Source organism: Rhinatrema bivittatum, chromosome 3 (genome assembly GCF_901001135.1).
Source record: "Rhinatrema bivittatum chromosome 3, aRhiBiv1.1, whole genome shotgun sequence".
In the NCBI taxonomy this organism is placed as follows: domain Eukaryota; kingdom Metazoa; phylum Chordata; class Amphibia; order Gymnophiona; family Rhinatrematidae; genus Rhinatrema; species Rhinatrema bivittatum.
Window position 1 is genome coordinate 393,062,631 of NC_042617.1, and position 26,157 is coordinate 393,088,787.

The 26,157-nt window shown below is 43.0% G+C and overlaps 1 protein-coding gene across 3 annotated transcripts in view; it reads left to right on the forward strand.

The window, feature by feature from the left end:
- Nucleotides 1-26,157, forward strand: part of COL9A1 (collagen type IX alpha 1 chain) — a 373,679-nt gene that overhangs the window by 204,704 nt on the left and 142,818 nt on the right. For all 3 annotated transcript variants that reach the window (XM_029595655.1, XM_029595654.1, XM_029595653.1), the window contains 3 exons: nucleotides 2,574-2,597; nucleotides 14,158-14,211; nucleotides 25,810-25,863. In XM_029595655.1, the coding sequence (XP_029451515.1) occupies nucleotides 2,574-2,597; nucleotides 14,158-14,211; nucleotides 25,810-25,863 (132 nt within the window). The remainder of the gene's footprint in view (nucleotides 1-2,573; nucleotides 2,598-14,157; nucleotides 14,212-25,809; nucleotides 25,864-26,157) is intronic.

A 26,157-nucleotide genomic window follows, 5' to 3' on the forward strand; every position in this document is an offset into this window, starting at 1 on the left:
TTACTAGCATATAGGCATTTGTATCAATCTTATTTGTTGTGTTTTCTCCATAGGTCATGCATTAATGGGGCTATTGTGCCTGCCAGTAAAGGGAGTTTGTTTTGCTTTTACTGAGATGTCATCAGAACCAGAATTTTTTTTTGTATGGCGAGTTGTACAAGGTAATGCCCTAGTTTTGTTCTGCACCCATTGCTGGGGGTTGAGGGGGTTCCTGAGGATGCAGAGTGATTGTTTACATTTAGCCCCGTGACGGTCACATGTTCAGTGTGTCACGCACTTGAGAACCATCTGTCAGGTGTGTCCCGGCCGAAAAAAGTTTGAGAAGTACTGCCTTAAAGGTATGAGCATATGGAATGGTATACCTACTTGCTATCAAGGATAGACCATGTTGTTAGCTAGCCTGTATTGCTCTGGTTGGAAAGTATGGAAATCCTTTCATTTTGTCTCAGCTCTTCAACTTCTTCAACCTGTGCAGTATAGGCTAGGTAATACATTGGCCTTCTCTGGTTGACATATTGCTGTTATTCTGATATTGATGTCTGGGAAGGTATTATATCTCTTAGCTTTAGCATGTTGATGCGTATGAAACCTTGGATTTTCACAAGCATTTTGGTGACCTTGATAGGTTGATAATGCCTGACTCCTTTTTATTAGCACTGCTCTCTGTAGCATGTATCGCTGTGAATATCTATGATTCTACTGTCATATAATGTGGAGGGATAAGATCATAAATAAAGAAGCTACAAAAGGATCAAAGGTCTCTGCACGGAAAGAGGATTGGTGTGGTTTGGGCACATGGAAGTTATGTTGGTTGTAAGGTACTGGAAATGCAGTTGGAGAGGAAAAGGCCCAGTACCTCTAAGACATGGATCAGTACTGTTCACCAAGATACTGAGGCCCACAGTAGAAGTAGAACTGTGTATGCATGAGCAGCATGCCAAAGGGTGGCAAGGACATGTGGAACCCGCATGCATGAGGAAAGCATAGGAGACAAAGATCCAAGATAATATTGTGTCACCGGGAGCATTGACACTTAGAATTATTGGTTTTCTTTGTAGAGATACTGTATTATTTTTGAACAATAGTGTAATCACCCTAATAAGCAAGAAAGACTAGCAAGTTAGGTGATTGTTGCTAGCCTGACTGGAAGAGTTGAACCACTACAGCAAAGCTGGGGCCTTCAACTCTACAGACGAGGAAGCACGGACTAAATAGTGCCCTGAACTTATATGATTAACAGTTATGGGTCATATCAATACCCCTGGCATTGCCATTTCACTGTGAGTATTGGCTTACTGTCTAGGATGATATGACTTTCTGTAAGATTATTGGTGGCTCTTTAATAGTAGGTCCTGCTCTGACATTATATTAGTGTCTGTTGCCATAGTGATACCATAATATAAAAATCATTGGTAATATAATTCTATGAACAGTGATACTAAGAGTTAATTTCCAAGGTTTGCTCAGAGACATGAGTTTGATTCCCTTAGCCCAACTCTTGCTTATCAGTCCAGCAAGGGGTGGGAGCAGTGTGGAGGAACCAATGAAACCCTCAAGGATGGAGGCCCAAGCATTGCAGAAGAGTGATGTATGGCCTGATAAAAGTGCTGAAAAAAAATGCAAAAAGCGGAATATAAATCTAAATAAATAAATAAATCCATGGTCTGTGATCCCTGGCCAAAGGCTGTCACTACCATGACTTGGCAATAGAGGGGAGAAGGAGGGTAGAATCATCAGGAGAAAATATAATCTATGCCTGTACAGTGTACCAGACTGCGATGACCATCTCTACTGATGTAACTACATCACTAACCATGAAAGATTGGGATAATATGTAGTTATTACTGCCCTGGCTGGAAGGGAAGTGAGGCCAATGGCGGACTAACTCCTTGGGCTACCCTTAGGCAGTTTGACAGCTGCTCTCCTACTTCCCCCATGAAGTGGTGGCTTGAAAAGTGGAGGGTGGTCATGCCAGAGTTTTTTCCCAAGGAGGAGGCAGTCCCTCTGAAGTCTCAGCTGGCCCAGGGCAAGCCCCCTCCCCCTCCCCCTCCATGATGCTGTGTCCATATATGGCCTGAGAATGACATGGCTGTACAGTAGTAGTCACTGGTTCACTGGATGAACTTCCAGTGGGCAGGGCCGTGGCCAACCCTAGGCAGTTTCCTAGTTTGCCTATTGGTAAATCCACCCCTGAGTGCGATAGTACTACTTCAGACAATTTTAATGGTCACTATTAATGTAACTATTGCTCTCTGTGGTGTTCTGGATCAATTTGAACAGTGGTGATAGGAATTAGTGTCTGTCTTCATATAAATATTGTATCGTGGGCATCATGCATTTCAGTGTTTGTGTTAAACATTCCAATGTAACCATTTCCATGACAACACAGTGACAGAACATCTAATATGTCTGAATACAATGTGACGGTAGCATTTCTTAAACAAAAAAATATTGGTTATTTATTGTAAAGAATTCAGTAGGTTTATTGTTCCTTATCAGAGAGATAATAAGCATGATAAAAATATTCTTCTTTCCACAAAATAGCTTATATTAAACACTTTATTTCTGTCTAGGGGAAAGGTGCTCCTGGACCACCTGTAAGTATTTTTTGAAATGTCCATATGCTGTATAAAAGATATGATATTAGAAATATAAGCTATAGTACTGTTTTTGTTAAAACCAGAATATGAATTATAGCAGACAAGACTGTTTCTTTCTCTAAAGCTGCATGAACATTTTCTATCAAGGGGTTTCTCCAAAGGCACAGAATGGAAATCAAATCCCCTATATCTGGACTGTGTATATATCTTTACTAAGTAAATCTGTTCATATTTTGGACAGAATCTTGGAAGTGGAAACATTTTAAAATGGGCTACATGTTTCTCCATTATGTACCCATTTCTAATATATTCCTGCCCTACTTCGCGTTTGACCATTCCTAGAGTCTAAACAGAAATGCTGCTGTCTGTGCCCCATCTTCCAGTTGGGCAATGGAATATAGCCCTTTGCACAGCTGGAGAGCTAGGAACAAAGAAATGGAATATGCCGGAGAGAAAATAATTTTCTTTGACTAACAGCATATATTTAATTCTCTGATGAGCAAATACAATGGTCCCACACCCAGTGCATAACATGACTCCATCTTGTGCCTGCGAGGAGGATCATTCCAGAGTTTTTCCACCAGCTTTGTAGGCATGCACGGAGGTGTAATGTGCTGGTGAAATACTCTATGTAATTACAGGAAAACAAGTCCAAAAAAGGAGAGACCACCAACAAAATATATTAAGCAAAGATCAATCCAAAATCAATCCAAAAGACTTTATGAGGTGAATTTTAGAAGCTCGGCGCGTGCCAAAATCGGGAGGTATGTGCAAAAATCGTGACTTGCACGTGCCCACCGAATTTTAAAAGCTGCCCACATACATGTGTATCTCCTGCGTGCACATCTCAAGACGTTTTCAAAAAGGGTTGGGATGTGAGAGTGGTATGGGCGTTTCGGGGCATGGCCAAGAGACGCACGCATAAATATTTAGGTGCCTGGGAACTTGCTCAGATCCCTTGCCACTTAAGTTTATTTCTGCTAGGTGTAAGCTAAAAAAAAAAAAAAAAAAAAAGAGCCATTTCTTAGAGGTTAAAGAGTCTGGGTAACTTGGGGAGGAGGGGGGGGAGGAGTACAGACTATGAAACCAGGGGTGTTTGGAGGCCCTATCTGTTAACTGTGTAAACTGGTGGACGAACTGATGAAACTAGCATTAGCGTGGATGCACGGCCTTTTTAAAATTCCCCAACTTACATGGTAGAAGCATAATTTACGCGCATAGGTGCATGCCCACTTAAAATTGGGTGCACATATGTGCGCGGTCAGGCTATTTTATAACATTCACTCATATACACATGCAAGTTATAAAATGGCTGCTTATCTGTGTGCATGCCGATGCACAATGCCAAAGAGTGCCCGCGTATCAGTTGAAAGTTTCCACAGATCTCATACCCAACAATGATATTCAGCACCTGCTCAGTGATTTCACAAACAGTGCACGTTTTCAGTGTAATTGCAGATCTAAACATATTTTTTTAAATTAATAGTATTAAGTGTTCATCGTGCTCCAAAGTAATAATATCCCAATGTAATTCAATATCAAAATCAATTTCAAGAGATGCTTTCAGAAGATGTTCCTCATGGTGAATGCTATAAATGTCTACACTCAGATCATGATATCTATTTATTTATTATTATTTGCCAGATTAGAGTATTGCAATTCTTTATTATAAGGACTACCAGCGAACTCATTGAGACTCATACAGCTACTCCAGAATTCTGAAGCAAAAATATTGATGGAAACTTCAAGTTATACTAACTTCAAGTTAGTATAGCTGTGTTTAAAAAAGGATTGGATAAGTTCTTGGAGGAGAAGTCCATTACCTGCTATTAATTAAGTTGACTTAGAAAATAGCCACTGCTATTACTAGCAACAGTAACATGGAATAGACTTAGTTTTTGGGTACTTGCCAGGTTCTTATGGCCTGGATTGGCCACTGTTGGAAACAGGATGCTGGGCTCGATGGACCTTTGGTCTGACCCAGTATGGCATGTTCTTATATGTCCATATTTATCCAATACTGGCTATGTTGCATTGGTTACCCATCCAATTTCGTATATGATACAAAACTCTAACAGTGATTCACAAGATAGAATATAATAATGACACAATTTGGCTTAGAGCTTTATTATACATGTACATTCCCCATTGTACTCTAAGATCAGCTAAGATTTACTATCATTCCCAAGTGATCCTGTAAGTGATGTGAACCCTTGCTGCGATGGTGAGGTTGACACAGCCTATGGGGCAAACCCCGTAGGTCCTCACTGATAACTGGCAGAGGTTTGCTGGCAAGAGATTGGATTCAGGCTTCATCTGTACCAATCCCTTTCCTCAGAGGTTGAGCTCTTGGGTTTTGAGAACCAGAAGGACTTAGGCGAGAGTCTCTTAGGAGATGACATAGGCAGTAGTTCAGGGCCAGGCAAGGGTCAAAGGAAGGTGGCTAACAAGGAAGGTCAGTGTTCAGGCAAGGTGTTGGTCGGCGGTAAGAAAGGTCGAAATCCAGGCGAAAAGCCAGATGCAAGAATCAGTCCATAGAGAAGTCAAGGAACAGGTTAAGAGGGAATGACACAGCAGGCAAGTGAAGCTGGATATGATGAGGCAAGGTAAACAAGAACTAGCAACACACACTAGGCAGGAGGACCTGTTGCTAAGGTGTCTGGTGTTCTTCTAGAGTTCTTAATAGGAGGAAACCGATGACATCACCAGGGGGGCACAGCGGCCAAGTTCCCGCCATGGGGCTGCAGGGCACATATGTGCCTATGGGAGGCTGGGAGGAGCGGCGGTTGGTGGCATCTAGTGCCGCATGGAGTGGCACCCAGAGGTTCTGTGTAGAAAATGTTCCAGTCGTGAAAGGCAGATGCTGGTACTGGGGGTGAGTGCAGCTGCCAAATGTAACAGTACTCCCCTCCAAAGCCCCCTCCCCAGTCTTCTGGGTTTGGTCTTCCAAGGGAATTTCTTGTGGAAATCCGAAACAAGTTTGGGACTTGCAGATTGGAAGCTGGTTCCCATGAATTCTCCTCAGGACCATAGTTCATCCATGATATGAAATATTATAGTTTATTCTGCCTTCTGCGAGCATCCAGAATCTCTTTACCTCATTATTGGTGTCCACCTCAGAAGTTGTTTCTATAGGTTTGGGTGGCTACCAAGAAGGCCAGGAGAGGGCTAGTGGTTTCAAGAGGGAAATGTAGAAAATATTATGTATGCATAAAGTGGATGGTAACTTAATCCAATAGGTCACTGGGCTTACTTGTTGTAGGACGAAAAAAGGACCAATGAATCAGGGTGCCAGCTTGATGGAGGGTATGCAGAGGCATACATTTTGTGTGCTCAGCCATACCGGATTGTCCAGACTAAATTGTGGGGCTGGTCTGTACTTTTAATCTACCTAGTTTTTAGATTGAGCTGCTGTTTTGATAAGCAGTTGATTGGTCCTTTGCCAGAAGTCGTGGAGTTCTTGGGATTTAGCATAGGCTGCCAGGCAGGACATTGTAAGCAGAAGAGGAAAAGGCAACCAGGGATGCTTGCTGTAGACAAATTGGAACAGTTCGGAGCCATTAGAAATGCTTACATAGTTGCTATTCAAGAATTCTGCCCATGGGAGGAAGATGGCCCAATCGTCATGTCAATTGTTAACATAGAGCCTGAGGAAGGTCTTCAAGACATGATTAATTCTTTTGGTTTGTCTCTTCCCTTGTGGATGATAGACTGTGATGAGATCCAGCATCATTCTAAACTTCTTACAGAGCCCCTTCTAGTAATGGGCCGTGAACTGGACACCTCATTGTGACGGGATATGAGAGGGCAATCCATTCAGGCAGAAGACATGTTGCACCAAGAGATGAGCTAAGTCAGGAGTGGAGGGCAAGCCTGAGAGAGGAATGAAATGTGCTATCTTGGAGAATCTATCCACCACAATCTATATCATGGTGGAGACATGAGAGAGTGGGAGGTCTTTGAAAAAATCTATGGACAAGTGGGTTCATGGTTCCTTGGGGACTGTTAATGACTGTATCAGCCCCTATGGTCAAGCATGAGCAGTCTTGTGCTGCGCACAGGCAGGACAGGATTCCACATATTTTTTCATGTCAGACTTTACCTGGGGCCACCAGTAGTAGTGTAGAAGGAATTTGAGAATGTGTGCAACTCCAGGATGTCCTGCCAAGGTTGATTCATGAACCCATTTTAACAGTTTTTTGTGGAAGTGCTTGGGTACTACTGTCTTCCCAGGTGGAACTGGAGTGGTGGCCATGATAATGATCCTTGTCTGGTATATAATATGTTGTCGGGACTCCAAAATATCTTCCGTCTGGTAGGAGCGAGTGAGAGAATCTGCTTGCTAGTTCTTGGCTGCTGGCCGGTAGCGAAGCTCAAAATCAAAGAAGAGGGACCATCGGGCCTGTTTTGAGTTGAGCTGTTGAGATATTCCAGGTTTTTCTGACTGATGTAGATTATGATCTGGTGTTTGGCTCCTTCTAGGTGATGTTGTTATTTTTCCAGCACCAATTTTACCACCAGAAGTTCCCAATTCTTGATCATGTAGTTCCTTTCTGCCAGGGAGAACTTTTGGGAGAATAAGTATGGTTGGAGGGACCCTTGATTGTTGTGTTGGCTGAGGACAGCCCCTATCCTAGGGTAGAGGCATCTCCCTCTAGGATGAAAGTTTGTTCGGAATCCAGATGTCATAGGCAAGGTCCTTAGGAGAAGGCTTATTTGAAGACCTGGAAGGTGTTGATGGCTTCCATGAGCCAGCACTGGGGATCCACACCCTTCTTGGTTAAGGTGGTAAGTTGTGCTGCATGGGTTGACTATCCAGATATAAAATGTCTATAGTTGTTAGCGAATCCTAGAAAGTGCTGTAGTGCCTGGAGACCTACTTGCTGAGGCCAGTCTAGGACTGCCTTTTGCTTTCCTGGATCCATGTGGAAGCTGGTTTGGAGATGATGTAGCCCAAGAAGGGGAGTTGTTCCTGCTCAAAAAGGCATTTCTCTAATTTTGCATAGTAATTGTATTCTTGTAGCTTTTGTAGGACCTGCATAACGTGCTTCTAGTGTTGATTCAGAGATTAGGAGTAGATGAGAATGGCATCAAGATATACTACCAAGTGAGAATACAGGAGGTCCCAGAATATTTCATTTACCATATTCTGGAATACCACAGGAGCATTGCATAGGCTAAATGGCATAACTAAATATTCGTAGTGCTCGTCTCTGTTGTTTGACGCAGTTTTCCATTCACCTCCTTCACGGACGTGTATAAGATTTATGCTCCTCACAGGTCCAGTTTGGTGAAGATTTTTGCACCTTGTAGACGATCAAATAGATCATAGATGAGAAGTAAAGGATATCGGTTCTTTTTTATGATGGCATTTAGGCCCCTGTAATCAGTTCAGGGGTGGAGGGAACTGTCCTTGCCCACAAAAAAGAAGCCTTCTGTTGCGTCCGTCGGTCTCAGACGGCTTCGCCCGACATGCCTCACCTCTATTGCAGTCTTCTCCACCAGCCTCGGGAGAATGGCGTCCATAGTGTCTCCTTACCGCACCCTCTGGCGTTCCTGGAGCGGCTTTGGTGCGGCGTCCCACCATGTTGACTTGAGGCCTCCTAGGGCGCGCACACGCCTCACATCTTGTAGCAGTGTTGGTGCAAACCTTGGGGGCGTCCCCCTCGAGTGACGTCACTGCTTCAGACTACAAAAGGTTGCCCATTTGCTGACTCTTGCCGCGTTAGCAACGGATTGGATTCACTCCAGTCTGAAGCTGCTCTGCCTGCTTCTGCTGCTACTGGAAGCTGTCTACACCCTCCGGGGTTCTACTAACTTGGGTACCCGCTCCTCGGGGGCCCTTTGCTTATTTCCAGGTGCTGAGCCTGAATCCAGGTACTCGCTCCTCAAGGGCCTGTGTGTCTGTCCTGGTGCCTGCTACCAATTCTTCTACCTGTTGGAACACTACCTATCAGCTACAGAGAGTGAGTACAACTTCTCCCAGTCTGTTCATCTACATCGGGCCCTACACCACCATTGTGGAACGGGTCTCCTCTGCCGAGGATCACAGACTGCTGCTACCTATCCTCTCTCTATTGCTCATTGGGAACTCTATCTACTCAGCTACAAGGGAGTGTGTTATAACATCTACCAGTCTGTCTTCCTACAGTGCCTCACTGGATATCTGCATCAGAGCCTTATACCACCATTGTGGGACGGGTCTCCTCCACCGAGGATCATAGACTGTTGCTATCTAATCCACTCTCTACTGCCACCTCTGGTGAACCATACAAGCTGCATAATAAAGATATATTCTCTGTGTTTGTGCATCTGAGTCTAGTCTGGTGCTACAGTTCCCTATGGGGCTCCTCCCCATGGGAGACACTATCACTGTTGCCCCTAAGAATCCACCAAACACCTCGATATCATAACACCTGCCTTTGCCGGGGAATCAGAAGGCTGGATAAAACATTTTTCCAAGTTCTCCTTGATATATTGGCTCATGGCCTCTGTTTCCAGGACTGAGAGAGGATATACCCTTCCCCACAGGGGCAGCTTTTCAGGCAGCAAACCTTTGGCACAGTCATAGGCCTGATATAGAGGCAGGGTTTCAGCCATTGTTTGGAGAACACATCGGCATAGGCGGCGGCAGTCCAGGTAGGTTAGTGGTTATCGTCAAGATAGAGCTTGAACAGCAGTGAGACAGGTGGCAATACGGGTGAGACCCCCAACAGGCCAGCTCCAAGGAGTTCCAATCTATCACTGGCTGGTGCTGTTGAAGCCAAAGCAAACCTTGTTCACTGTTCTAGGTATCACATGAAGAGAGATGGTCTCCTTGTGGAGGAGACCGGCCTGGAGAGTAAGTGGCACGGTAATCTCAGTGAGGTGTCCTGGGAGGGGATCCCCATACACAGAAGAGATAGTTACCAGGTTCTCCAGCTGAATTGTTGGAATGCTATGTTAACAAAAGAGGGCCTTGTCAATGAAGTTTTCACCTGCTCCAGATTCAAGGAAAGCTTCTGTACACAGCTGGCCATGTCTAGGAGAGGGAGACTGGAACTAGTAGTTATGGAAAGGAGAGTATTTGGCCTAGGACTGCCTCCACTGTCAGTCCTAGGCACGGAAGTTTCCCGATTTCTGGGCACTGGGATGCAAGGTGTCTTTGGCCAGCACAGTATAGGCATAAGCCTAGCTGTCTTCTATGAAGTTACTCCTCAGAAGATAGTTTAGCATGGCCCAGCTGCATAGGCTTCTCAGAGGTTCTCAGTTCTGGGATGGACACCGGCACTGGAGGATTCTGGAAGCAAGGAGCCAACTGGACAGGATGCTGGGTAGCCTTAGCCTCCTGGGCCCGCTCTTGGAACCACCGGTTGATGCGGTTAGCCAGAGTAATTAATGCGTCCAAAGTAGTGGGGATATCACGATTGACCAGCTCGTCTTTTATCCTGCCGGAGAGGCCTTGCCAAAAGATGGCTGTCAGCTTTTCTCTCTCCATTGGAGTTCTGACATGAGGGTATGGAACTGAATTGCGAGCTCTCTGACAGTATGTGACTCTTGACAAACTCTGAGCAGTTCTGCTGCCATGGAGGAGGTGTGGCCTGGTTCCTCAAAAACAAGTCGGAACTGATATAGAAAGTCTGGGAGGCTCTGAAGATTGGATTGTCTCACTCCCACAGTGGAGATGCCCAGGCTAGGGTACTGCCACCCATCAAAGTCAAGATATGTCACCTTGGTCCAGTTAGTGGGGAACAAGACAGACTGAGCTCAAAGTGCATGTGACATTGATTTAAAAAGCCACGGCACTACTTTAGGTACTGCAAGTCTCACTAGGAACTCAGTAAATTGATCTAGGACCTCCTGCTATTCCTGGTTGCATTGGGCCAGGCCTGCAGTGAGGTCAGGTCTGCTGGGTTCATGGCCTCAGCAATCTGTAAGTGACGTGAACCCTTCTTGCTGAGATAAGGTTGATGCAGCCTATGGCATGAATCCTGTAGGCCCTCACCGAAAGCCGGCAAGAGACTAGATTCAGACTTCACCTGTTTCAGCCCCTTTCCCTGAAGGTTGAGCCTTTGGGTTCTGGGGATTGGCAGAACTTAGGTGAGAGTCTCTTAGGAAATGACATAGGCGGTAGTCCAGAGGCAGGCGACTAGCAAAGAAGGTCAGCGTCCAGGCAAGGGGGTCAGAGGCATGCGACGACAAGAATGGTCAGAGTCCAGGCAAGTGGTCAGTGGCAAGCAGCAATCAAGAATGGTTGAAATCCAGGTGAAGGGTCAGATCCAAGAGTCATTTGGTAGAGATGGTAAGGAATGGGGCAAAAGGGACTCACAAGCAGGATGGGCTGGGAGGCAAGAGAAGATGGATACAATGAGGCAGGGTAGGCTGGGCAAGGCTGGAGAGATGAGGCAAGGCTGGACAAGGCAAGGCAGGCTGGAGAGATGAGGCAAGGCTGGATGAGGCAGAGCAGGCTAAAGAGACGAGGCAAGGCAAACAGGAACTAGCAACACACACTACACTCGTGGCTGAGGACGCTGATGATGCAGAGCTCCGCCGTGAGGCCTGTGAAGAGGATGGTGAGTGGGGAGTCTGAGGATGCCATGCACTGACTGTGGTCGCAAGTGAGGGGTGCCCGGAGCTGGTTGAAGGAAGAAGCGCAACACTATCTTTCTGGTAGAAGTATGTTTTACATGAAAGTTGATTTGGAGCCTAATGAAAAGGCCCAAGGAGCCAATTAAGGTTGTACTGGTGGTCAGGCCTTATTGAAGCAGTCCTTGGTTGCTTCAGTGCTTTGTATGGAGCATAGGCCCATGAGGTGAGACAAATTTCACTTGCCTGGACAAAATTTAGCCAGGGAGTGGTGGAAATAGTAAAATCTTGGGTTTTGTGTAGTTATCTCCTAAAGTTACTAAGACAAACCCTTTGAATAGCGATTTCACAAGCGTTTGATGCCTCAGATTTGACAAATTGCATGCATTGGGCATTTTGATGCCAATGGACATGTCGAGTGACCTATGTTTGACATCGCTGTGAGTATCTGATGTGTCAACTCAAGATTGGTTCTCCAAATTGACGTTGACTTCATCAAGGATAGAGCTGATTTCCTCTGTGTGAGTAGTGATGTGAGTGACATTGCCACCTTAATTCCAGGCAGGTTTACTATTAAACCTGTGTCATTGGCATTTGCTATACCTGGGTTTGTCCATCTTTGAGCTCCTCTTCAACTCATAGAGGAGCCTGCAGTCTCTGAGCTTGACTAGTTTTTTTGAGGAAGGTGCTGAAAGTTCTACTTTCTAGACCTGACTTCAGAGTCATTTTCACAACCAGTTGGAAATTGTTCCCTTCCAGAGAGCATTTTTGTTCCCAATTTTGTGTGGAGGGTAGAAAAGCCATATCATTTAATTTTTAAGACTCAGGAGAGCTCAGGGTCTCTTTGCTAGGCTTTCTGAAATATCTTAGAAGTTGATGGCAGTGCCCATCCACCCTCTCATACAAGACACCTATAAGAGTATGTGGAAATATCCACTCTGATTCCTGTTAATGAGAAGACAGACAGGAAATTTCATGTCCAGTCAGCAGCTAGATTTGCCAAGATCTAGCTACATCAGAGTTCAGTAATCAAATCTGTTCTCAAAAAATCCAGGAAGCCTAAAGCACGTGCATATGTTGTACAAGGCCATGGGCCTAACGCTTTGGACCTTATTGGAAAGCATCATTTTCATAATGCTCTTTTCCCTCATAGCTGACTACCAAATACAGCCACCCAATGAAATATTACCTTTCGTTGATGATTCCAGTCACTTGAGGAGGAGCTCTTTGACTATTAAATTAAGCAGCTGTGGGGGTATTACCATGAATGCCTATAAAGCTTCTAAGAAAGCTATGAAAAGATCCTCTCCACTGGTATGAGCTGGAATCATGTGACCCATGTGTGTGACGACTTGCACTGCTGTCATCAGAGAATGTGTGTTGCAAGAAAGCCATTTTGCTTTACTGCATATACTTCATATATAGTACTTGGCATACCTTAATGTCTTATCTATTTCTATGTAGTAGTTTTATGATTTAAGTAGTTATGGGACCCACTTTCTCAATAGCACTTTTATTTATTTATTTATTTATTTATTTATTTATTTTTAATTTTTATATACCGAGGTTCTTATAGAGACTATAAATCACTCCGGTTTACATATAACGATAAACTGCCCAACAGAGATAAGGGGGCTTTACATAGAACAGTGGTACATATGGAACATTATAACTGGATGACAATTTAACATAATGATAATAAATAATATAGAATAGTTTTACTTGTAATTAATAAAATTATGTAATATAAACTGTATAATTTAAATATTTAACTTGGATATAGTGACATATTAACCATGCCAAATATAAATAATAAGATAAAATGAATTTTGAACTTAGAAATTGTAGTCCAGTTGCAGAGGAAAATATAAATAAGATTAATTTTTGTGAAACATATTCAATTTTCTTAAGTGTTATTTCCAATTTTGTCTGTAACATTGGAACTTGAACATGCGATCTTTGGATTTTCTAGGTCAATGTAGGCAACTGAGATTTACATTTTGGGTGTGACTTAGTCTTTATTACTATAGCCGTACCACCCTAAAAAGAAATATCTTCAGATGTGTACCAATATATCATGTTAAGAGCATGCTAAAGAGACAAGGTGTATATGCCATTTTTGGACATGGGGTGCATGGTAATATCTGAGTAGGGAGAACATATTTAGCACAGGAACAGAATACCATGAGTTTTGGTGCTAATAAATCCAAATCATAGTGTAAAATAAGTTTCAGGCTCAACCTTATATTCTGCTCTGTACAATTAGCTTGTACTTTTCAACTAATAGGGTAGACATAGCATTATAGTACTAGTGACCAAGTAGTCTTGAACTCTCATTCTTCCTGGAGTTTAAGTTAAATAGTTGTCACAGATCTGAAAGTGGGAATTGTCAAGCTCTTTTCACCTTTTAAGAATAAAACATAAGAACATAAGATATGCCAATCTGGGTCAGACTAAGGGTCCATCAAGCCCAGCATCCTGTTTCTAATAGTGGCCAATCCAAGTCACAAGAACCTGGCTAGTACCCAAATATTGAATATATCCCAAGCTACTAATGCTGGTAACAAGCAGTAGCTATTCCTTATTGATTAATAGCAGTTTATGGACTTCTCCTCCAGGAATTTATCCAAACCTTTTTTTTTTTTAAAACCCAGCTACATTAATTGCCTTAGCACATTGTCTGGAAATGCATTCCAGAGCATTGAGTGAAAAAGAATTATCTCCAATTTGTTTTAAATGTACTACTTCCTAACTTCATGGAGTACCCCCTAGTCCTTCTATTATCTTAAAGAGTAAACAACCGATTCACATTTATCCGTTCAAGTTCTTTTATGATTTTGTAGATATTTTCATCACATGTGCCTGGAAATAGTTTTCTTTTCTAGAATTTTATTAATTATTTGTTTCCATGCATATGTCATTATTAATATTGATTCTGTATAAATACAAAAATAATTAGAATGCAAATATTGTTTTTGATTGGTTAAACTAGGGTCCCCCGGGTTCAGGAGGACTGCCTGGAGAAGTGGGACGTATTGGGCCAATTGTGAGTATCTTTCTAGCACTTTATAATGATTTTGTGTGTAGTTTTACTAATGTGTACTACATTGCCATGTCCAATTATACTATACATTGGATTTGAACATTTTTAGTGGCATTGCAAAATAATGTCAGAATATGGCTAGTTATCAGTTCCTCTCCCCGCAGAACAAAAATTAGGATTCCGAGTGATCCTCCCCCTCATAAAAGAGATCCTAATATTAGTGGAAGTGGGGTTGCCAAGACCCTCCCTTCCCAGTGATCTCACTCAATCCCCTCCCCCAGGATCCTTTGAAGTCTGAAGTCTTCATTGCCAGGAAGAAGCTGGTCTTCCTTCTTCGGGCAGGATGACAAATTCAAAGAGCCTGCATCATATTATGAATTGTTTGTGCGTGTGGGTCACAGAATGATGAAAGGTTGGGCAGCACCATTTTTAAGCTGCTACCTTGCTTGCAGGACAGAATCTAGCTCACTCCTGTTACTGAAGACTTTGATGGAGCCTGGGGAGTGGGGTGTTGAGTGAGACTATAGTGGAGGAGCCGAGTAATCCATTACCTTTACTGCTGGGCTTTTTGTTTGGGGGGGTGGGGGTGGGGGGGAGGAAGAGGTACTTAGGCTCAGAGGCCAGGAAGATGGCTAATAAGCATGTTTAAATAAATAAATATATCTTGCAGGGGTCGGGTTTGGAGGCCTAATTTTTGTTCCAGGGGGTGGGTGGTCCTGGAGGCCTGATATTCGTTCTGGAATGGGAGGTGTAGTTAATCTTACCACATTAGGAGGGCCACATTAAACCTTGCAGATATTCATGCTGGATAGTGAATCCAGCAGGTATATCTAAAAAGATAATTAAAATATTTAAAAAAATGATATTTATTTAAATTTGAAATCCTGCTTCTTCAATAAGTTTGAAGTGAGATAAATAACAACTGTAAAAATAAAGCAGTACAAAATCACCATTGCACATATAATGCCCCCTTGCCCTAACCACCTGGTGGCTTCATTTGTGGGCCTGGGACTGGCTTGGCAGGAACCTCCCTTGGGCGGGCTCCATCTATCCTTAGATATTGGCACTTGGTGCCACCTCCTGGGAAGAAGGTGTTAGTGATGGGATTTCCCTCCCTTCATCCAAGGAAAACCTGAAAAACAGATAGTACTGTAAACAGGGTTGGCAGTGTTGTGTTTATTTATTTATTTTTTGTTATGGTCCACAATTTTAAAGATAATCTATTGCGGATTACAATTTATATATATAAAATCTAGACATCTAAAATACATTTTCCAATTTTATTAAAGTTGTAACTGTAATTTCCTAGAAGACACTAATCAACTCATGAACAGTACAAATATCTATCCCTAAAGGATATTAGAGTGTATTCAAACAGGGAGGGGCACTAATCCCCATAAGACATAACTATACTGTATATAGGAAAAAAATCCTGCTGAGCTCCCTTTGCTCTGCCTCACTGATCCCTTTAGCGCCTTGTCCTGTTCACATTATGCCTTGAGTCTCACTGATGCAACTGGGCTGGTGCAAGCTGCAAGCCGTTTGGGAGGAATCCATTGTACCAGAGCTGACCCTTGGCTGTTGGCAGTTTCCTTGCTCCACTTACACTCTGTTGTTGGGCCCATACTCCTCTGGGGTGGGACCAGAGCTCCACTTCCATCTTACTCTACTGCTTAGTCCCCACCCTCCTGGAGAACCAAACTCCACCTCCAGCCACTGGATCCATACCCTCCTGTGGGATTAAACTCCACCTCCAATCTGCCACTGGGTCTATTCACTCTACCTCCAATCCTTACTGTAAGGGATCCTGTTACTGAGGGTTTATAATACTGCTATATGCCCATGATTTTCCAGAATCTGTTTGCAGTTCTTGCCCTTTGAGAATCTAGCATGGCCAAACCCATAGCTCACCAATCAACTCTCCCAAACTAGGAGGAACCATGCTTAGTTTAGTAAAAAGAGCAAGAGTTTGGCAGTAAAATATAGAGAGAATGTATGCAAGTTTACTTTTCTGCCTGTCTTTTTGTATTTGAAAAACCCAGCTTTCGGGGCTTTCAGACATCCATTTATTCTCAAGCTGAACATCAGTCTATTCAGCCAAATTGTGTAAATGCCCTAAATTACTTGTCTGACCCTTCCCAGATATAACTTCCTCTTTCTATCAGATGACTGATGTGTTCTCAGATTGTGATGTAGCCATTGTTCTCAATGTTTTGCATTATGCAGTATTCTAGCCTGGGAGCTTTGCTTCATTCCTGTAGGGATCTCATCACCCATTCTCACTGTATACCTGAATGCTTAAGTCCTCAGACTGACAGCTCATATTCATGCAGGACATTGTGTGCACTTCAGTTACTTTTAGCCAACTGCATACTACTTCTCCCCCCTTCCTGGAACCTGGAGGGGATGGTTCATATACAAAAAACATCAGCAATTTAAATCCCAATCAAGACTCCCTCACATCCATCCTCACCTACCCCCCTAACCAGAGAGACCCAGCCTCTAACATAGCAGAACAAATCCATTTTATTTACTTACATTTATATGTCGCACCAACCTGCGTAGGAAACCACTAAACAATATAAGAAAAGCTAAAACACTTAAACTCTGAACAACCAACAAGATATCATCAATTCAGACTAAAATTATGCACCAAAGGCTTGCACAAACAACCATGACTTCGCCTTTATACGAAAAGATAAATATTTTGATTCCTGTCATAGACCCATTCCAAAAAGCTGGAATATGATATGCAAAAGCTTTCTGCCTTGGTAGAGGTTGACTTAATTGCAACCAAATCTAAAAACAATTGCTGTAATGACCGAAGAGCTCTAGGTTAGAGTACAAAACATTAAGTATTCCAGCAGATACTTTAGGCCTGCCTGATGGAAAAAAGATCAAGCAAAAAATCGTAAATGTGAACCCTTGTTCAGGTAGCCAGTGAATCTCCTTTACTAAGGGAGTAACATGATTGCTCACTCTTATAGGCCATTAATAAATGAGCTGCTGTAGTTTGCAATAGTTGTAATCATCAAAGCAATTTTTTGAGGGAGCCCTTAATATAAGCTGTTAGAATAAGCTAGTTCATTAGTATCCAGATAGTGTAAAATAGTAGCAAGAAAGGGATGCAGCTTGTGCACGAGTTACAGACTGGCAAAGACTCCACACACTGCAGAAGAAACTTGCTTCTTCGTTAACTAATTTATTTCGCATTAGTTTTACCATTGGGAGCTCCTGCTGTAAGGCTAATACACATACAAATTACTTGCATTAAGAGCTTCAGAGGTAGATTTTAAAAGCTTTGCGCACGCAAAAATGGCCGCGTAAGTGCTTTGTGCAGGAGCTATGTGAGTTTTAAATAGCTGGGAAGGGTGTGCGTACATTCATTTGATAACATGTATTATCAATAACACTCCTTAGTACATAGACCCCATTGCGGTTGGATGCGTGTTCTGGATGCACTAGAATAATTCCCGATGCAATAATGGGATTATTGCATCCAAAATACGCATCCAAACCAGCGTGTAGCTAATAGCATTCATCCCATGTAAATGCCATGGAGATGAGGCTAGCAGCTATTACCCCCGAATCAAGAAATCACCCTGAGCCTGATGTGCATTAAATCTTCACGTGTTCCAAGCCACCACAAAGAAAGCCCAAAATACTGCTTTTCTGTGGTTCCTCCTAATTATTATCATCCTGATACTAATTAGGAACCACAGGAAGCAGCTTGAAAGAAACAATCTTGATGGCAGTAAGGTTAGGAAAACAGACGCTCAATTTACGAGTGTTTGTTTCCCTAACTCGTGGCTGTGCCCAGGTTAAGAAGATGGACGTTCGTTAATTGAGAATCTGTTTTCCTAACCGGCAAACAGCCACATCTTTTGGGCACCCGATGCCATGGATGCACTAGGAACACACAATTTATCCCTAACGAGTCCTTTTTAATGTGGCAGCTCATTTGCCTATTGCATCGGACACCCAGGAGAAGGGGATGTGCACGTGTTGAAAATCGTGTGCCCAATTTGGGGACACATTTTTTTCGCGCTTGACATTGCCTTTAGTAAAAGATGCCTTTACTCTACATTTTAATTTAAAAGAAAATTCTGTACATTCCATGGTTTATGAAATCTACATCCTTTGTATCCAAAAACAGTTAGTGTGCAATAAACCCATCATTTGCTTATCAGTCAGAATGAAATTAGGACTATGTTAGTGTCTTTTGTCCAAAGTGGATTCTGCCACATTCAGCATTTGATTTGTACAGGTCGGAACACAGCTTCCTCTGGGGCAGGTCCCTTAGTAGCATGTATTCATTTTCTAAATTGCCAGAACAATTCCAAAGAGCTACAGGGAGGCAGAATAGCATTACCCAGCTGCAGCAAAAGTCGGGGAGATAAGTAACACATAGTAATGAGGAGGTTCACTGACCTCATCCAGAGCCTGCTTTTTGCCACAATCTGAGAAATGATGTCGTTGGATTGGTGTATTTAGTCTTGGATTGTTGACGGATTAGATGTCGCTGCGCTGCATGCAGCACAAACAATAAGGCAGCTGGTGGCTGTGTTCCAGCTGCTACCTCGCGCTTCACTTATGACTTCAGATGAGATGGAGACTAAAGGGGAGAATTTATTGACATATAAGAGATTATAACTGATGGAAAAACAGTAAGAGAAGGAAAGGAAAGGATTGGAAGTGGAATATAACAGGTAAATGCTGCCATTTGTAGGGTGAAAAACCGGGGGCCTAATTCATTGTTTTGCAGTCAGCATGGATCTCGGGCACCTAAGGCAGCTCTGTGCCAGGCTGAATCAGAATTGGCTTCCTCTGTGCTGGAGAGGCTCATGGTGGTCACCAGAGTATGAACGAGGACCGGATACTTCACCTAGTTGGCATTCCCTGCAAAGGTTTCAGAATGTTTTTTCTATGAAATGATTTAAGGCCTGTTGGTAAATGGAAAGGAAAACACTTTCTCGCACTGTCCATGTTTGTATGGTTTCTCTGTAGTTTTCCATGATGAAGGCAATTTTCCCTAGCCTGCCTTGTTGCGAGGTCTGCACACCCGCACGCATCTTGTAACTAGAAGTATGTACTGCAGCTGCTACTTCTGTGGGTGGCCAATCTGATAAAGAAAAAAAAAAACTTGAAATTTGAATATCAAATGTAGGCCTGCTGTTCCCCTGCCTCTCCAGCTTAAAACACCCCTGGCCTGGGAATGCGTATCTATTTATTTAATATTCTGCTTTTCAGCACTTCAAAGCGGATTACATTCAGGTGCTGTAGTTATTATTTTAATCCAGCTAAAAGTATGCGTATTGTGAAAGCTTGGGCATACTTAGCTGCTGTGAAGGTCAATTTTCAGCCAGGGCAATCTACCCATGTAGAGAGAGAGAGGCACTGCTGATGTTTGTCCCTCTTTTCTCATTGCTGCTGTTCTCTCTCTTGCTCCACCCCCTCCCCCTCCATCACACATATACACTGGTGCCCTCCTCTCTCCCCTCACCACTTCCTATGCTTTTTTTCCCTCTCTCTACACCTCCCTCCCCCCACGCATACATTCTGGTGCATCTCTCTCTCTCTCCTCACACCACCTCCCCAAACATTCAGCCTTCTCCTTACTTGCCAAAACATTCGCTCCTTCTCACCTCACCTCACCTCCCTTTCAGCCTTTACCTTTTCCTTACCCCCCCCCCCCTCCTTCACTTCCCTATACCTCTCTGCTGGAAGTTGAGTCCAAGGAGGAAAGAGAGTTGTTGGCTTGCTGCTTTGTCTGCTCTAGCCCCTTCCTGCCTGTTCTTAGAACAAAAGGAAACAAGTGCAGGTGGGTGGGAATGACAAGAAGGGAGGGTCTGCTTTAGAAAGCAGAGGGCTGTTCTGTGCTGAATGAAATTCAAGGCACGGACCAATACAGTTGGGACACAATTCATGTGTTCCTGTATAGTGGCATGGAACCACAGAACGAGTGCCCTAACTCTATTGGCCAGAGCCTGGAATCTCATTTAGCCCCTCCCCTCCCACACAGCAGGCAGGGAACAAGAGGGGAGGGGGTAAGGCTGGAGGTGGTAGATCAGAGGAGAGAAGAGCAACTCTGCTCCTTAATTTAGCCCCTTCAGTCTTGCAGTTTCCCAGAGGATGATGAAGGGGGGAAAAAAGGAGACATTACTAGGTACCAGCATGCACTGGCTGAAAAAAAACCCATAGTTCTCAGAAGTGCAGTAATGAAACTCTCTGTGGACCTTAAAGATGCACCAGTACTTTGTTTTTTTCTGTAGTAAAAGCAGAGAGGCCAGATGCTGTGACAACAGTAGGTTTCTCTCCTTGATATGAGTGAACAGCAAGTAGACATGCTGTTTCTCTCCCTCCTGTCAGAGAATCACTTTGGGAGGGGGCATGATGGGCTTCCCAGTGGCAGATGTAGGTGCTGCTTCTAAAACACCAACCCTGCATTGGGCTTACACTGTTCTTGCGAGAGGTGGGAGAGGTACTGGCAGTTCCTTAATGACATCCTGGCTCCCATTCTCATAATAATGGGGAATGTGCATAACGACATGACAAATTGTCATCACAAGGAAGGTTGGTTTCCAGGATTTATAGCCTGATTGGGGGCCTCAGAAAAACATCCCATCTAATGCAATCTCATTGATTACAATGGCCTCAAGAATCAAATGAGCTGTCACTGAAAGTAGTTGTACATGCTGTGCAAAACTGGATTGAAGATAGCCTACGTTTTTTCGAGTGTAAGAGCCTGCTGTGCATATGATATTTTTGTTACTCTAATAACCACATCTCCTGGGTGCTTGGATGCAGGAGATATAAATAACATTGCACAAAGTACATTTATCAGTGCATAATATATACCTTGCCTACAAATGTAATTACCAATCTCATTAAAAGAACAGAAGTGTGTGTGTATATATATACATATATATAATATACATATTATATACATACATATATATATATATATAAACTGCTTTCCTAGAGAGAGAGAATTCACTTTGCAGTTTAAAAAAAAATTAAGATGTTATTTAGTGGTGACTGGTGAAACATTATACTGGGCAGGCAAAATAATGTGTAGAGGGGAACATGAGATATATCCCTTTTGTAGCTTTCATTTTCTAGCAGGGTTCTGTGCTCCCTTCCACCCGTCGGGTCTCAGATTCTGTTTGAACTCTGACAGGCAGACCTTACTCTTGCTCATAGATGAACCAGCTTGTAGAGAGGGAGCCAAGAAGTATCATCAGGGTTTGGATCTCAAGGTTGTTTTGTGCAGGTGGCTAGAGCAGTAGTCTTCCCCGTATTGGATATGCAGCAGAGGAGCAGGAATGTAGTGCCAAGCTGTAGCTTTGAGATTTTCTAGCCATTCCAAAAAGAAAATGTAATATTTTGTAATCCTGTCTCAGGCCTGTTACAAGAGAGGGATTTCTCTCTGTCTGTCCCAAATGTCGATCTTCTATTGGATGCGGGGGGGGGGGGGGGGGGGGGAGAGCGAGGATAAACCTACAAGGCCCTGGGCATTAAATATACTTTGATCTTCTAAATGCAAAGAAAGAAGTTAAACACTGTGCTAGTGTTCCCGCATGAAAAGAAGTTCAACATGAATAGTATGGCATGGAATGATTATCTTCATCTGTGAATCTGTGGTCACTTAGTCGCTCCCTCAGGGAACTTTCTGTTTCCCTGGCTGGAATACAGAAATGCCCTGGAGGCCGGGTAAAGGTCGTCCTCTCCCCTGAATGATTTCCCTGACATGCAGAAGATCCACTGCTTGGTCTTGAACGCGTTGGTTCTCTGCTTTCCCCTCTCTTGTGCCACGTTAGCACCTCCCTGGCTGTTTTCTCCAGGGGATCACCAATGCGGAAGCTCGTTGTCTTCCTCTCTCCTTCCGGTTATGGTACCCGCTGTGTATTCACTCCTTTCCATGCAGTTGCTGGATTGGTAGCGACCTTTGTTTTCAGTTTTTATTTTATTTTTCCTGGGGCTTTCAATGCGATAACAAAAGAAACCAGTGAAAAAATGACTTCTACTGGTTTTTTCCTGTGTGTTATAAGAAAGTAATTTTTTCCACTCTTTTTTTTGTTGTTGTTGTTATCACATTGAAATTCCCAGGAAAAATAAAATAAAAACTGCAGATGAAGGTCCCTATGGATTGGTAATGGTATCCCGAAGAACTGGGAATACCTCAGTCAAAAGTGTCAGAATTCTCAGAGCATGTTCCAATAATTAAAACAAAACAATATAATATACATTCATAATAAAAATATTAAAAATGAATCAAATGGGAAAACATAACACCATGAGGTTGATTTTCAAAAGCCATGGTTATCCGGTGATATTAAAAGCTGTATTCAGCTAAATTCTAGCCGCATAAGTTGGTGATGTTCCTGGTGCGAGGGATGGTATTTCCAGGTGGAGCAGAGTTAGCTGCATAAATTAGCCAGATAACTTTAGACCTGCTTCAGAGTAGCAGATATCTTTAAAAGATATCTGGTTAAGTAGTGCTGTTAAAAAAAAAAAGTAAAGGTCCTCCTGCCTGATTCTTTCCCTTCCCCCATGAAGTTTCAAAATGGCCCTATCAGATTGTGTACCCCTACCCCCAAATAGACTCTTAAATTTAACAAAAATGTTCTGGGGTCTACTGAGGGGCCTCCAAACCCCCTTCCCTGGTTCTGTCATGCCCCGCCGGACCAGCCCACCCTCCAGCAGTCTAAGGATTCTCTTTCCATTCACCCAGACCCTCCCTCATCCGCCCCCCAGGGCTTTCCTAAAGTTAGCCAGTGAGACATACTCTGACGCTGAATATACCCTGTTAATTAGCTGGATGTGTTTATCCGGCTAACTAGCCAAGTTGAATAGCAGCTGAAAATGGACCCTCATATAAATGCAACAAGAAAATAACTAAAATATAGAGGATCTTTAACTACGTCTCTAAAACGAATCTAACCACGGTAACATGGATTGTACATATTATATTAAGTCATATCATCCAAACATTATTGGTTTTCCATAATATGTATAATTAGCATAGGATATCTATGCACAAAAGTGAACTTTCTCAAAGTTGTAAAATGATTTTTGTAACCATAGTTGCAAGAGATGTAAAAAATGGGTGGACAGAAATAAATAATAAAGCTTGATTTTATGGTTATTTTTAGGGCAAATAAAGACCATCATGGATAATTCAACCTATGGTCTTTAGTGCTGTCGCATGGCTTTTAGGTCTCCGGTATGGAGCAGCATTCTGAACCTGCCTGTCAATAGGATTTATAGATCCTTGGAGCCTTTCAGTACATGTCAGCAAATAGAGGCGTTTCTCTCACTGGACAGCAGATTGAGTAAGAAAGCTACCAGTCAAATTGAATGCTGCGTTCCCAAGGAAGCATCTGCAAAATGCACTATTTCCACTAGGAAGAATTAAGTCCTTTTCCGGATGGTGTTCACCTTTGAAATTTCAGGCTTTGAAAGATTGAGGGACAATTTTCAAATAGGCTGAGTTGCAGCATAGGCGGTGCCCACTTGTTGCTTATGTTCAACGAGACACTACCCAGGTAGTTTTTCTTTGAAAATGTGCCAGCGTTAATTGCTCGCGTTAAAAGCTTCCAGGCACTTTGCACCTCTTATTTGTGAGGGAGAGGGGGCGGAGGGATAGGTAGTGTAACTTGGCGTGCATACTTTTGGAGATCCCATAGATGTGCGTTATTTTCCTCCCCAAGGATCTAAAGACAGCCCTAGGAACACCTCTTTTTAACTCTAACAGTACTTGCATGTTGGAAGCCTGTGCATATTTTTAGCCAGGCCAAGGAATGCAATTTGTAGATTGGCCAATTTCCCCTGGTAAATTTCTGTTTTACCCAGGAAAATGACTTTGAAAATTTCCCTCCGGAAAAATAATTGGCTGGTCCATGGACAGAAGTGATCTGTGGAAAATACAATGAGACTTCTGTCTTTCCTCTTCTGTTATTACTTAGAGATGAATTTCAAAGGTCAGGTGGGCACCTTTCCTGTCAGGGCTAGACCTTTAGGTTTATTAGTAAAGAAATAAATGCTGGTTTTTCTTTATTAGTCACAGAGAGAGGTCAGAGGATGTAAATATTCTTCCATGTCAACACAATCATAAATATAGCTGCCAATAGCATTTAGCGTGTATAATCTTTATTATACACAAAAGAAACAAAAATTAGTCTAGGTAGCAGAGAGAAAGAGAGAACCATGTTAGCTGCCACAAAAATAAAAATAGTTATAAGAAATCCAACATAGTAGGTGAGCAGAGGTGGAACCTTTACAAGACTAATGTATGTATGAAGTTGCAAGCTTTAGGACCTTTAATCATGAAATGTCTTTTAACTAAAAAAATTAATCCCAATTGTTCATGTTTTATTAATAGAGAAAAATCTCACAAGCTAGGCCACAATTTGTCATGAGTATAATGTTTTTATTCAAAGTGTTTCATTTAAGGTGATGCATTGCCTTCATTTCTTTCAGGATGGGCTGATCCATTCCTGTGTTTACTCTGCTGCATGTTTGGACCTGTAGTCCTACTCTTTATAGGAAAATCCAAACTATCTTTTAATGCATGTAGTGGGATAAAAGTAGAACTGGATGAGCCCATTCTGGAAAAATAGACCCAATGTACAGTGTGTGTACAGGCATAGCAGCCTTTAGGCCAGGGGGACTGCACCGGAACCTGCAACGGGAGGGTCCAACAGTGTCCACTCATGCACAGACCTAAAGAGAAGGGACAGAGTCAGTTCCTTGTGGCATTACTATAAGGAGGAAGAAGCAAAGTCTTGCTTTTCCTCACTTGCCTCCAGAATGGCTGTCTCTCCTCAGTAGCACCAACTGTGTGTTAGAATAGCAAGACTACAGTGACCTGCTGTTTTGAGCCTGCTGCTGGATCTCTACCTCCCACAGGTGATTGGCTCTTTGTGCTTTGGAGATCCAATCAGCTGCAGGGAATGGGAGGAGCTGTAATGTGCTCAGAAGCAAGGCTCACTCTTGCGTCTGCTATATTTCTGCTGCTTTTGGGAGAGAACAAAGGGGAGACAGAAGAGAGAGCAAGGAAGGGATAGTGAAGGGTTGGGAGAGAGACAGGTAAAGTGAGAATAAGAGGGGCAAGAGAGCCTGAGAGAAAGACGGATGGGCAAGGGGGGGGGGGGTAAGAGAGGGACCGAGGGTAAGTGAGGGAAAAGAGAGGATGATAGGGAGGGTGGGTAATGAGCAAGTAGGGGGAAGGAGAGGAGACAGAGCTGACTTGGCAGAGAGGGAGAGAAGGATGGATAAGGAGGAGGAAGGGGAGAGAAAGAATGGGAAATGAATTGAAGGAACCCATATTTCATTACCATTGCAGGCTAGGCTCCAGCCTAAAGGTGGTCATGTGTGCAGATTGGTAAATTATTAGCTACATCCAGTAGACTTTTTTTTTAGCAACCAGGTGCCATTGGTTGATGTACTGTTAAGGCCAAGTGGCATGGTCTTAAGATTGTAACAGCTTCCAGAAAACTGTTTTCCCACAGCCTCTATAGCATGACTATTACTAACAAAGCAAAGCTGTTATTGTTATGTATTACCATCAGCTAATTTACCTCATTCTTAAATGTTTAGGGTGATGCTGGAGCAAGAGGATCTCCTGGCCCACCTGGTCCACCTGGAGTCAGAGTAAGTAACCCAGTGAAAGCACTGTGTAAAGTTATCTTAGTCTCCTAATAGTGTCCAGGTAGGCATGTGGAAGAAGTCATTCAGTTACAAAAGGGCTGTGCAACCCTTTTGTGAATACCAAACTGAAGTATTTGTTTAATATTTCTGCCATTTTTTGTCTCTCTCCACACATTGCTCCTTGTCACCTTTCAGTTTCACTATTCCACTTCCACTTCGTGCCTCCCTTCTTTCTCTGATATATCTGAAAATGTTTTGTCACCTCGTTTTACCTCTTTGGCAATCTTTTCCTTCGCT